This window comes from Pediculus humanus, genomic scaffold (genome assembly GCF_000006295.1).
Source record: "Pediculus humanus corporis 1103172108309 genomic scaffold, whole genome shotgun sequence".
Taxonomy (NCBI): domain Eukaryota; kingdom Metazoa; phylum Arthropoda; class Insecta; order Psocodea; family Pediculidae; genus Pediculus; species Pediculus humanus.
In genome coordinates this window covers 905,690-920,087 of record NW_002987878.1, presented here as the reverse complement: position 1 = coordinate 920,087, position 14,398 = coordinate 905,690, and the positions used below count along the sequence as shown (strand labels likewise).

The window sequence follows — 14,398 nt, the reverse complement described above, 5'->3', positions numbered from 1 at the left end:
CGTTCACGCACATGCACGTAAGATAAATCAAAGCGTGTGTTACCCCACATATTGTAAATTTATTTAAATGTTTTTTATTAATTTATTTTTGTTTAAGGCGTCGATCGATGTGATGATCAGTTGGCTTTACAGGTTTGTTAAAAATTTATATCAAGAAAAATGCGTTTTTTAATCGATGGAAAACGTAAGGAGATTGGAAAAGTATTAACGGTCGATCAAGAAAGAAGAAAAAGATGGCGGTGGAATGGATTCCATTCAGAGAGGATTTGAAGACAAAATGGATCTTTTTTTTTTATATTCCTTTTTTTATTATTGGTAAATGTGGTAGGCGAGAGTGATAGACTTGGGCTGAGATTTGTTACCAGTCAGTCTTTTTCTCTCTCCTATTCTTTTTGCCAGTTTCATCATTATTATTATTATTATTTATGGCCAACAATATCAGATGGAGGAAGATGATTGGAAAAGGATTATTGGAAATGAGACGGGGTGGAGGAGGGAGGAGGGATGAAATAAATGTTTGTAATTAAATATGTTTAGATTTTTTTTATTATAATAATAATAATAATAATAATAATAATAAAATGATTGTTGTTTGTTTTTGTAATTTGTTTTTTATGTATTATTTTATTTATCTCATTACATTTATTCAACGATTCATTCCTTTTCTTTTCTTTTATTCAATTCATATGTAGATGGTTATTTTAATTATAAAAAATTTTATTTCCATTTTAAAAAAAAATAAAGGTTTTTTTATTGCTAAGTTTTTCAAAAAACGTGACCTGCCTTTATAAAATATGCAATATGTGACTGCGTGGCACATAAAAAACATGTACACGAGTTATATTAATTCATTTCTCACGAAATTAGATACTTTATATATATATATATTAGCACTTTGAAGCCAACAAAAAAAAAAAAAAGAAAAAAAATTTTTTTTTTATCTCTTTTTAACGTGAAGAAATCATGTTTGTGGCTTCGTGTTAGGCCTTGACATAAATTTTTTTTTAAAAACTCATTGTATTATTGTCTCTAACACAAATAAATGCTAAATTAATATTCACGAATGGCGGAATTAATATGAAGAGAGTAAAGAAAGAAAAAAAAAAAAAAAAAAATTTTTTTCGTTCCGTTTGCGTTTATTATTCATTTGTTCCGTCGTTAATGAATGATGAGCGACGACTGATTCGTATAAGACCTTTGTCCTTATGAAAAAATAGTTCGAGAATCGATATATCGAATTATCAAATGACGCGCAATAAAAATATCGATTTTCGATTTTTTTTCCGTTTTCGCGGGTCAATCGTTAACCACAAACGTATAGTTAAACGAAGATTTTGGCCGCCATATTGTTCTTTTTGTTCTTTTTGGAATATTTCAAACGTTTATTGATTTTTAAAATGATTATTATCACATTTGAAAAATTTAAAATGTATATTTTATGTTAAATAATGTATTTTTATTTAAAAAAAAAAAAAGAAAACAAATACGTTTGAAGTATAAAAAAAAGAAAAAAAGGTTTGGATTATTATAATTAAAAATATTTGTTTGTTAGTGGAAACAATTTTCTTTTTTTTTTATTTTCACATTCATTATTATAAAATGTAATTGTTATTCACTCACGCACACACACACAAACACACAATTCTTATTATTTAAATTGTCTATTATTGAGTTGTCGAATTATTTATTTATTTACAAAAAAAAAGAATGTTTGTGTGTCAATTTGTTTGCAATTATATTGTTGGGACAAATTGCGTTTATTTTATTTTAACAAATTTATTTTTTTTTATTAAATTAATAAATAAAAATTATCATAAACATTTATTAAAATTTGCAATGTCATTCATTATTCACTTCATTTTATCTTTTTTTTTTTTTTTTTTTTGTAGGATGATGTATTTAAGTTTAAATGTAAATAAAACTTCATTTTGATGATGATGATGATGATGATGATGATGATGTGCAAACAAAAAAAAAAAAAAAAAAAAGTTTCGGCATTAGAAAAAGAATATTTGCCCAACCCAGTTAGAATTTTTTTTATTTTTAATTTTTTAACATGAGAAGAATGTTTAATATTGTAAAATCAATGACACATATTCTAAGGTAATAAGAACATTAATAACTGTAAGTAATATTTAATAACTAAATTAATTTATTTATTTATTTAAAGTTTTTATTTATTTAAAATTTCACTATATTTTTAATTTTTTCTTTTTATTATAGATAATAATAATAATAATGAATAACGTTTAAAAGATTGTGGAAAGTTGTTGTGGTTGTTGTTGTTGTTTTCATCCATTTCAACATAAAAAGCTGTTTGAAAAATTAATATGACTGAAAATGTAAATGATAAATTGAATTTCTATGTTATGTGGGGGAAGAAATGGGGGGGAAATGAGGAAATGTTGTTTATTTTATAACTTAGCATTAGAAAAGTTCAATTATAAATACAGAAAAATAATAATAATAATTATTTGTGTACTACTACTACCAAGACTTCCATCATTTCAAATGATTGTTTTTTTTTTCTCACATGGAATCTAACAACCTTTTCTTACAAAAAATATATAAAATATATATCAGATAATAAGAAATAAAAAGAAAAAGGTTAATAAATATATCATCATCATCATCATCATCATCATCATTTAAAAGAAAAAAAGGTTTTGTGAATATTTTATTATAAATTTTTCTCTTTTTTTTTTTGTTTTTGTTTTTGTTGTTATTTATTAAAAGTTTTGTTTTTATTAAAAAATAATTTTTTTATTTTTCAGTCACATGAAACAATAACAATTTAGGAGAGGAATAAACTTTTTGTCCGCCATTTTTTTTTTTTAAATAAAATAAATGACACTCATGATTGGAATTAAATAAAATAATAATAACATTTTAAAAAGGATTATGCAAATAGAAAATGTTTATAAAATTTAAGGTATATCATTCCACAACCACAAATTTATTTATTCTTTCAAATGCAATTTAAATGTTATGTAAACCTTATTATTATTATTATTATTATTATTTCAACGATATGTATTTTTTTAAAACCTGAAAACAAAAAAATAAGGATTTGATTAATTTTATGAATCAATTATGTTATTATTATTATTAAAACACTTTTTAATTTTATTATTATTATCATTAGGAAAAGAAAAGGAGAGAAATGAAAAAAGAAAAGAAAAAAGAAAAAGAAAAAGGAAAGTTCTAGAAAATGATTCGTAAATAATAATTGTGTGTCACGAGGGAAAACTCCATGAATAATATTTTTTTCCTACCACAATTATTATTATTATTTATTTCTTTTAAACAATTAAAATTTAAATAAATGAAATTATTTTACATGAAAAAATTATATATTCGAATTCCTAATAATAATAATAATAATAATAATAATATAATAAAATAATGCGTTTGTATTTATAATAATAATTAAGTTTTAAATAGAAAAAAGAAAACATTTTGTTGTTGAGATTTTCCGGTGAAACTTTTTTATGTTCTTTTGTTTTTTGTTTTGTTTCAATTATTATTATTATTATTATTATTATTTATTTGTAATCGAAAGTTATGTGTCGAACATTTAATTAATTGTATCTAATTGTTTTCTTTTTTTTTCAGGTATTTTTTTATCTACTCGTAACCGAGCGCAAGGGATTACAAACAACACAATCAGGATGAATATTTACCACCCTCCTCCCCCCAGCAAAAAAAACCAAAGGGGAGAAAGAAGAAGAGGAGGAGGAAGAAGGGAAGAAGAAGAAAAAAATAATAATATTTCACCTTGGATGATGAAGAAAAAGAAATAATTTTATGTGTTGAGGATCATGACCCTTTAAAAAGGAAATTTAAAGATAAAATCCTATCATATTTAAGTGCACCACCATTTCCGGAATGAAAGAAGACCGTTTAAACGTTTTTTTTTTTTTTTTTTTTTTATATACGAAATGAACGGGACGTTTAGTATCTCTTCGACTCTCTTTTCGAACGAAGCTTCTACATCTTCATACATATAGAAATATATACATTTTTAAAACAATAATAATAATAATAATAATAATAATACATCAAACAGTCTGTCACAAAAAATAACGTCGTGAAATGTATGAAAAAATTCATTTTTATTTTGCTTTAATAATTTTTATTTCATTGTTTTTTATAACAACGGGTGAGTTATTTTAAATTTTAAAATTTTAAAGCTTTTATTTTACACCAACAAAAGATTTAAAATTTTTTTATAAATATACATAGAAAAACAAATATGGCGATCGATTGATGAATTTTTACAATTACATATGAATTTATAATTATTTGAATTAAACGCACGCACGCACACACACACACACAAAAACTGGATAAAATCATTTAAATTTTGCAGAAAAAAAAAAAAAATTTCTATAAAAGAGAATAATTTAAAGAAGATTTTATTTAAAAACAAATTTTTACAACAAAAAAGAATCTCTCATGTGAAAAATTTTTCAGAAGAAAAAAAGAAAAATGGAAGCTTCATCAAAGCTTAAATAAAATTTTTATTTATTTATTTGACTCATTATTATTTAATATGTAATTTTTATTACTGTGGGATGTGTTTGTTTGCGTGTGTGTGTGCGTGTGCGTGTGCGTGTGTGCGTTTAAAATTAACTAAAACAATTTTTAGTTTGTTTTAAATTAAACGTTTTGAATGTTTTTTAAACGCCATTTTAAAAAAACTTTTTTTTTTTTTTTTTTTTTTTTTTTTTTTTACAGGAAGTTATTCGAGGGACACAATTGATGGATGCACGCAAAGAAGAGGATGTAAAATAGAAAATGGACAATGCGTTTGCGGTACGGGTTGTTATTACGAATACAGGTACTCGTCAAAATCCGAATGTTACAAAGCGATCAAAGGTAAGATTATTTAAAATTTTAATGAAAGAGGGGCGCGGCGGGGCGGGGAGGAGGAGGGAGTACGGGGAGGACGTGGAATGTTCTCGTCGTACAAAAACGCACACATTAAATTTGTTAAATTTTTTGATTAACGCAGGTCGGGAATATGATTTGTGTCAAAGAAATCCATGCAGAAATGGCGGAACGTGTAGTCAAACATCTCACGAACCTGGATTTAAATGCCGTTGCGAAGGAACGGGTTTTTACGGTCAAAGATGTCAGTATGGTATGTACCTATCAATTCTAAAAATTAACTTCAATACCTAATCCGTTAATTATTATTATTATTATCATTATGTTTTAGCTTGTCCTAAAATAGGTGCCCCACTTCAGGGAGCATTTCCATACGAATGTATTGTTATTTGAAGGCAGCTACAATTATTATATGTTTTTCTAAACCCATACAAACACACAACAACCATCAACAAAAACAACAACAACAACCTGTAAATATTAATAAATTCGGACATGTATTTAAAAATATGGGAAAGGGAAAAGTAACAAACGACAAACGAACAAACAAACAAAAAATAAACGGTTACAAATATGATGATTGCTGTTGATTATTTCTTATTAATTATTAAACAATTAATATTTGTCGTTTATAATAATAATAATAATAAATTCAAAATATGATTGATTGATTGATTGATTGGGTGGGTTGGTGGGGAGTGGGAGGGGGGAAAAGGGGGGGGGAAGGTGGGAATAAATAACAATTAACCGAAAACGCCTTTAAATTTTTTTTAAATAAGCCGACAAGCCGACTACTAACTCTTCATAATTATTATTATTATTATTAATATAGCTTTAATACTTATTTAACAAATTATTATTATTATTATTATTATTTTTTAATACTCTTTTTATAATTATTATTTATGAGTAAAAAAAAAAAAAATTTTACTTGAATTTTTTTGTTATCAAATAAATTAATTTGATTTTTTTTTGTTGTTGTTGTTTTTGTTGTCGTCGTCGCCGTCATCCTCTTCCTCCGTAATTATTATTATTATTATTATTATTATTATTATGTTCGTTATTTTAACAACAAATTATTTAAAATAATTATCATAAATTGTTTTTTATGTGTAGGCGCAATAAAAAAAAAAAATATCAATTTTATTTAAATGAATGGTTGTTAGGCCATCGTTATTTCTTAAACGTTTTTTTTTGAGGTTTTAAATAAAAAAAATATTATTATTATTATTATTATTATTATGTGCATACGCGTTGCAATATCGTTTTGTTTAATTTTAATCCGAAAAGGTTAAAGTTCAAAGTGTATGAATTGCGTCAAGTCAATAAACCTTTTACTCTTTTCATTAGAAAATATACAACTGCACATATAATAACGAAAAAAAAAAATTTTTTAAAACGATTAATCGATTAATCGATTAAAAATCGATATATCGATTATTTTTCTTCTGCTCCTACCGGCAAATCCGTCGTTATTTATTCAAGTATTCGGGTTAGTAATAAGGTTAACGATAACAAATTAATTTTTTTTAAAAACCGTTACGAATATAAATTAAAACTTTTTACTTTTTTTATTATTATTTATTTAACTATTATTAATTTTTACAACTAAAAAAAAAACTTATTTGAATTATTTAAGAACTTTTAGTGGTAACTTTTTTGTTTTTTCTTTGGTCCTTAATGAAAAATAACTTAAAAATCGATTCTAACATTATCCGAAAGGAAACGAAAAAGAAGAAACATTTTGAAATCTTTAACGGTTTTTTTGAGAGAGAGAGAGAGAGAAAATAAATAAAAAAAAAAATTTTTTTATTAGTGAAATTATTATTTTTCACTACATTCTAAATAATTCTATCTTGAAAATTTGAATCGCATTTATTTTCTTTTTTTTTTTTTTTTTTTAAACAACTTGTTACATTTTTCTTTTTTTTTTTTTTTTTTTGGGGGGGGGCGGGAGGGTTTCGACTAAAACATTTATTTGCTTTTCCATCTCCTCATATGAATATGTTGTCGGCAACGTAGGCGTCATAATGATCGACTTCAACGAAATCTTTTTGTCCTTTTTGTCGAACGTGAAGATTTAACGTCGAATGCGTTTCCGTTTTCGTACTTCCATCCGATTTCGGCCAAGTGACTTTGATTTTAACGGCGCAACCGGGAGTGACAACCTTTAAAAAAAATATTCATTTACGTTTACATAGATAAAAACAAACAAAACAAAACAAACAACAACAACAACAACAACTGACTCCTTGTTCGTGTCCGGCGGCAATTTGACTTATCAATCGTCTTTCGACTTCGTATTTGATCGATCTCGCGCCATAATGTACGTCGTAACCATCCGCTAAAGCGGCTGCAACTTCCGGATCCCACGTTAATTCGATTCCATGTTTTTCAAATGCCTGTAAAAAATAATAATATCCGTTACGAAACAAAAAGGATTTCGACAATATCACACGTGCACGCTCGTAAAAAATTAATTATTATTATTATTATTATCAACCCTTTTTTTCCAGTAATCCAATTCTTTGGTTACCAATTTCAATAGTTCGGATTGTGAAAATGGTAAAAAATAAACGATTTCGTTTATCCTTCCCAAAAATTCATCTCTTCGAAAATGTCTTTTCAATATCGGTTGTACAACTTCCTCTTTGAAATCCCTCGAAACGGTCACTTGTTCCGTCATACTCGCATTGTCTTCTATACAAAAAAAGAAAAAGAGTTTGCAGAAACAATTTTGTTGACGTGTCGTTAGAATATTTATTTAAAAAAAAAAATACTTTTCTTATCTCCGCTACCTCCCTTTCCCTCCATTTTATATTTATTTTTATTTATTTCTTCTGCTTCTTTTCTCAATTGTATGGCATATTCGGCAATTTCATCGCTCGCCAAATTTGACGTCATTACAAAAACAGCATCTTTACACATAATGGTTCGTCCTTTTCCATCAGTCAATCGACCCTTTATCAAAAACAACCCCCCCCCCCATCCCGAATAATTAATTTCGTTCTATGGAAATTTTAATGTCATTTATAAAGTTTTTTAATAATAATAATAATAATAATAATAATAAATTACTTCGTCGAATAATTGTAGTAAAACCGTGAGAACATCCGGATGAGCTTTGTCGACTTCGTCAAAAAGCACAACAGCATTTGGAAATTTTTTTAATCGTTTCGTTAATTGACCTCCATCGTCGTGACCTATGTATCCCGGAGGAGCACCGATTAATTTTGCAACCTTTAAATAAAACACTTTAGAGTTTTCATTTATAATTTTTGACCCATCGACACACTTAAATATTGTATTTTAATTAAACACTAATCCTTACTTCGTGTTTTTCTTGATATTCGCTCATGTCTAATCTAATGAAGGCATTTTGTTTGTCTTTGTGTATGTACCTGGCTAATTGTTTGGCCAATTCCGTTTTTCCTATACCTGACGAACCCAAAAATAAAAATACCAAAGGATGTTCGTCATCTGCCCATCCATTTTCTTTTCTTCTAATAGCTATGTAAAAATAATTACATTTTTAATATTAACCATGAAAAACACATACAAATTGTAATGATTTGTGATTTAAACCTGCTGCCACTATCGCTATGGGTCCCTCTTGTCCCACTATATGTTCTTTTAGTCTCATTTCGATTGGGAATCGTCTCCTTTCATCAGCTTCCCTTTGCTTTTGGATTTCGTCAAACTTGAAAAAAAAAAAAAAAATTAATTTATTGTATTAACCGTTTTCATGTTTGAAAAATTGTTTCATGTTCTTGGTGAAATTGACCATCACCTTTACGGCATATTTTAACAACATGTTTTTAACATCTCCTTCTCTTGCATAATCAGATGGACGATGACCAGCATCATTTTCTTTCAAAGGGTTAGCACCACCTTCCAAGAGTGCTTCAATAACTTCAACATCATCAGCCAAAACAGCATAATGAAGAGCGGTAAATCCTTGAAAGGTAGCTCTATTGTTAAGCCTATTACTAAATTCTTCTTCTCGAACCATTAAAACTAAAATAAATTACATTTAAGAGATTTTTAAAACTTATCTCAAACAATACTTGTGCATGACAAGATTGAAATTGTAGCATTTATATCCTAAGTACAAACCATTCATCGAATGCAATCCTTTTTCAATTGCAGTTCTTTGAATATTAATAAAATCGTCTCCTAAATCAGGATCAGCACCGGCTTTGAGTAAAGCTTTCACCACCCCAAGCCTGCTATTAATTGAAGCTACATGGAGAGCTGTCCATCCCATTGGATGTCTGGTGTTCATATCCATTCCTTCTGATGCTAGACTATATGTTAAATATTGAAAAGACTTAATAACGAGAAAAAAAAAAAAAAAACTATTTTTCACTTAGTCGTATTAAATATTTTACTTACTTTTTTATTTCGGTATCATTTCCATACTGGGCAGCTCTGAATAATCTTTTCTCTAGAATTTATAAAAAAGAAATTAATTAAAGACACTATGAAGCAAATTGTACGTTTTTATTATTTAAAGTGCCAAGGATAATTTATCATTTTCATATATTTGAAATCCATCAGATTCACAACTTACCGTTTACATTAATTTCTCCAAAACAACCGGCGACAACCAAAGACAAACTTCCAGGTAAGATTTTCCATTTAATAAAATCATTGTCATACCATTGTTTTTCATTACTTCTTTGATAACGCTCGTAATTATTTTTGTAAAAATTTATTTTTTGAATAAAATCAAAATTAGGAACGTAATATTGTCGTAAGTACGAATTGATACATTTTTTAGTTATTGCTCCATTGAAAGTTCTAAAAATCGTACTGTCATGTAATTTAATTTTTGTACACTTTTTAAATCTCTTTAATTTAAAAATATCGATAAGTATTTTGAAAATCAATGACTCTTTTTCCATACTTTAAACTAAAAATCGAAAGTTACATCATTTTCATGTAAGTGAACAGTAACCAGAAAGCTCAAAAACGTGGAATCAGATTTTTTTTATAACCACGTTTTCATCACACATGATTTAAAAAAATATTCAAAAATTTTTATGGACGTTTAATAATTGCCAGATTTAGATAAGATATTAAATTCTCTTCCTAAGATTTTTCGAATTTCATTCAAATGAAGAATTCAAATTAAAATTTTAAATTTAATGGTGTAAAAAATTATGAATCGTGTTTAATTAAGCTTTCGAAAAACGATGAACATTGAAAAGTAGTGATAAAATGGTAAAGGAACTCTATTATGGAAATGTAAATAAAAACACAAATTTATAAAAACTAAAAAATATAATTTATTTAAAATTTCAATTGATTTTTGATGATAAAAAAAAATTAGGTGATCAAAATTTTGTTTCGATTAAAAATTCTAGTTAATTCTTCTTTTTTTTTTACAAAGAAGTCAAATTAGAATTAAACAACACATAATTAAATATTAAAATATACACATACAGTAAATTGTGCAATCGGTCAATTTCATATTATATATACAATTAAACAGTTGAATTCGATTTTAATAAGAAAAGCTAGTTCATTGAGAGATGATTGTTGAACATGGTTTTTGCGAATTTTGCAAATATTTTTGTATCTCTTCAGCGACATTATAATTTTTAATTAGTTTTTTTTCTACAGCTTTGTAGTCATCTAATGTAAATTGTTGATGTTTCATTTTTTTAATTTCTTGCATAATTTTTTTAAAATTTTCTCTATGATTATCCTTTGTCGAAGCCACTACTGAGTTTTCCTTTAAAAAAAAAAATAATTAATTACTTAAATTTAATAAGAAACTTTAATAGTAATTAGTTTTAACAATTACAAACAAATAATTAATCAAAATAAATAAGATTTGGAAGTGCAACTACAATACAATAATAATCGTGTAGGTTTTTTCAAAACACAAAAAGCTTCACACTAAAAGGGGTGATACTCACTAATTGTATCAATTCTAATTCTGTCATTTTATTAAATATTTTCATACATTTTTGTGGAATTGTTTTCCTTCTTCTCACGACAACAGCCAATACTTTTTCTACATCTTCAGAATTATCTAAAATATTAATAATAAGTAAACTAATGTTTGATTTGATAGAAGATTTATATCAAACCCCCGGCATAACAAAACTAAAATCATCATAATTTAATTATTATTAACATTTCTTTTATAAATTTCAAAATGAAATCAAATTATAAATAAAAAAAACGATAAACAAACCTGCGAGATTAATATTTTCTTTGTTATTATCATTGTCCATGATTATATCGAGGCGTTGGTTACGCCATCGTGTCATTAGAAATTACCGTTAACTTTGTATCGAACGAAAAACAATACCATTGGCTGAGACAGATAAAAAGGACGATTTTGATTGGTCGATTCAAAAAAGAGTTTTTTTCCTTTTCTTTTTTAAAAATTTAAATATAATCGCATTATCTATTTTGTTTTATTTAATAATTGACACGTGAATTATTGATAAAATCCCAGATATAGATATTTTTGATAATACTAATAATAAATAAAAGTTTAACTTGTTTTTCTATTGATTAATTTCATTTATCGACAAATTATATATAGATTTTTTTGCGATTTGGAAACGACGACTTGATTACATAATCATTTGAAAACCTTCACATCTTTTCTCTTAAAATTTCCCATTATTCAAAAAAAAAAAAAAAAAGGGACGACGAATTACGTAATTGAACTTGCTCCTATCACCTTTAACCCTCACTTTTTTTTTTTTTTACATATTTAAATGTATCATATACAAATTATTTTAAAACTAATCAACAAACTTACAATATAAAATAATTTTCTAATGGAACAAATGATATGATTCAAAACAAAACGGATAATAAAAAAAAAAATACACATAATTTTATTCAAAAAATTCTTTTTTATAATTCAGACTAAATGCAATCAATCAAAAAACTATAATAAGCGTTTTTTTTTTTTTTTTTAAGGTGATGGCGAACGTAAAAGACATTTTTTTTTCTCCATCTCACTTTGTGAAGACGCCGCCATATTCAAAACTAAATTTCCAACGATCACTTTATCCGTTTTGAAAATTTCTTTCTTAAATTTAATAACATTTAACGATATTTTTTTTTTTGTATTTTACACGATTCGTTTCGTACGGCGTCATCCCCGCAAATCATATTTAACAAAAAAAAAAAAAAGAAAATCCGATATTAATTATAAAAAACAAAAAAACAACTATAAAAAATAAAATAATCCCAAAAAAATAATAATAACGAATTTTTTTTGTTGTTGTTGTTTGACGTCATCATCATCTTCGTCTTCGTCGTCGTCGTTGTTGCATAATTTCTACAAAGGTTTTTTTCGCGAAAGTTTTCAATCGGTTTCATTTATCGCGATAAAAAAAATTGTTTATTTTTCCTCTTTTTTTTCTTTTCTTTCTCTCGTTAAGTTGATTAAAAATTATTTTAAAAAAATTTGATTTTATTTTTCCGCGGAAAATTGAAATTTTCCTTTTTTTTCTTCCATTGCTCTTTGACCTTTTGGTTTTTTCCTTTTCTTCTCTGTTTACGTTTGTTTTTTTTTTTTTTTTGGTTTTTCTTTTGAATCGTATATATATTTGTATTTCTTTGTTACCCTTTTATCATTATCATTATCGGTATATTTAAATTTTTTTTTTTTAATAATAATAATAATAATAATAATAATAATAATTAATAAGGTACGTTTGAAAAAAGATAAAAAACTGATTCTCCATTATGCGTTCTTCTCACAGCTTCCGCGAACATCATCGACACGTCGATCATCTGGAAAACAAAAAAAAATTTTTTTTTTTTCAAACTTTTTCTTTTTAACTCTCTCTCTCTCTCTATAGTGTTCGAACCTGTATTTTCGGACAGTCTTTCATGTGGCCATCTTGAGGAATCGTATTCGTGACGACGACGGCTTCGAAACAAGCATTGTTTATTCTAGATATGGCAGGTCCGGAAAATATACCGTGTGTTAATATGGCGTAGACTTTCGTAGCTCCGGCTTCCAAAAGCCTGTTAACAAAAAAAATTATTTATCAATTTTCCAGTTCAGGAGAGAACGAACGAGTGACCTTTTACCCCCTCCCCCATTTTCTTTCCCCCCACCACCACTTACTTTTCCGCAGCGTGACAAATCGTACCGCACGTGTCCGCCATGTCGTCGACCAATATGGCGACTCTGTCTTTAACATCTCCGACTAAAACCATCGAAGCAACTTCGTTTGCTTTTTTCCTCTCTTTGTGAATCAATGCAAATTCTACGTTTAATCGATCCGCTATCGACGTCACCCTGAAATCGTCAATCGTTACGTCATTAATTAATAATAATAATAATAATAATAATGACCCACCACCACCACCCATCCTCATTCGACGTTTCGTGTTTACCTTTTGGCTCCTCCCGCGTCTGGCGACACGATTATCGAATTTTTCCATTCGGGTATGTTTTCCTTTATCCATTTCAAAACGGCGGGTTCCGCGTACAAATTATCAACGGGTATGTCGAAAAATCCTTGGATTTGACTCGCGTGCAAATCCATCGTTATTATGTGATCCGCTCCTGCCACGGACAACATGTTGGCGACAAGTTTGGCGGAAATGGGAGCTCGAGACTGATTCGCAAAAGACAGCGAAAACAAAAACAAAAATCATAAAACGTCCGTTTAGTGATAATAATAATGATTGTGATGATAATAATAATAATATTTAGAGACGTGGATGGAGAAAAACGTCGAATGAAAAAAAAAGAAAATATTAGAAAAAAAAAAAATATATAAAAAAAACTTCGACTCCGGATGCGGGGGGCCCGAAAACCGAAGATCGATTGATCGACCTATCGGTCGATCGATCGATCGATACATCGATAAATCGATCATTAATTTTTTTTTTAACAAAGAGTTTTTGCAACAACTGCTAATTCCACTTTCGTTCTTTCACGCAAATAAACAATGACGATGATGATGATGATAATAATAATAATAATAATAATAATAATAATAATGAAAAGAAAACGTGAGGGAACGAGCCAGGAGTTGCAAAAACGTTTTTTCTTTCAACGAGGGGAGGGCGTTGACGGGAGGGACTAGGGGGGGGGAATAAATTGTTTTCACTTTTTTCGATTTATGATAATGATAATAATAAATATCCCCATTTAATCATGCTTATTATTATTATTATTAATATTTTATTTCTCTTTTAAAAACAATAAAATTTTAATAAACACGTGGACCAAAAAAAAAAAAAAAAAAAAACTTTTTCATGCCACCCCAAAAAATAAATAAAAATAAAATTAATTATTATTATTATTATTAGTTAGTATTAAGTGTGTGGTCACATGTTTTTTTTTTTTTTTTTTATTAAATGCAAAACAAACAAATATTATTATTATTATTATTATTAGGCCCCCCCCGCTTTCCTCTTTTTGTTCGTTTAAAAATTTTTTTGTGCCAAATTAATTATTACGATCCGACATATTTGTTTATTAATTTTTTTTTTTTTTTTTTTTGGG

The 14,398-nt window shown here is 27.0% G+C and overlaps 3 protein-coding genes and 1 non-coding gene across 4 annotated transcripts in view; 2 read left to right on the top strand and 2 right to left on the bottom strand.

Moving 5' to 3' along the window:
- Positions 1–309: 309 nt before the first annotated feature.
- On the top strand, positions 310–400 carry Phum_PHUM581670. Its single transcript, XR_009833553.1, has one exon. It is a non-coding gene; the product is annotated as a microRNA, putative (microRNA).
- Positions 401–4,095: 3,695 nt separating this feature from the next.
- Positions 4,096–5,286, top strand: Phum_PHUM581660 (uncharacterized protein; the record flags this gene model as incomplete). The annotated part of the gene is made up of 4 exons (XM_002432325.1): positions 4,096–4,162; positions 4,741–4,881; positions 5,018–5,146; positions 5,225–5,286. The coding sequence occupies 4 exons, from the start codon at positions 4,096–4,098 to the stop codon at positions 5,284–5,286; spliced, it is 399 nt and encodes a 132-aa protein (XP_002432370.1).
- Positions 5,287–6,887: 1,601 nt separating this feature from the next.
- On the bottom strand, positions 6,888–11,141 carry Phum_PHUM581650 (suppressor of potassium transport defect, putative; the record flags this gene model as incomplete). The annotated part of the gene is made up of 13 exons (XM_002432324.1): positions 6,888–7,061; positions 7,143–7,295; positions 7,397–7,593; positions 7,692–7,854; positions 7,972–8,133; positions 8,225–8,403; positions 8,479–8,593; positions 8,684–8,910; positions 9,010–9,200; positions 9,289–9,340; positions 9,467–9,746; positions 10,821–10,936; positions 11,102–11,141. 13 exons carry the CDS (start codon positions 11,139–11,141, stop codon positions 6,888–6,890), a joined length of 2,049 nt encoding a protein of 682 aa, XP_002432369.1.
- A 1,587-nt stretch (positions 11,142–12,728) lies between these two features.
- The window catches only part of Phum_PHUM581640 (Ribose-phosphate pyrophosphokinase I, putative), a gene marked incomplete at both ends in the record, with an annotated part of 8,035 nt that continues 6,365 nt past the window's right edge, over positions 12,729–14,398 (bottom strand). The window contains 3 exons of the mRNA XM_002432323.1: positions 12,729–12,903; positions 13,007–13,180; positions 13,279–13,502. Of these exons, the coding sequence (XP_002432368.1) occupies positions 12,729–12,903; positions 13,007–13,180; positions 13,279–13,502 (573 nt within the window). The remainder of the gene's footprint in view (positions 12,904–13,006; positions 13,181–13,278; positions 13,503–14,398) is intronic.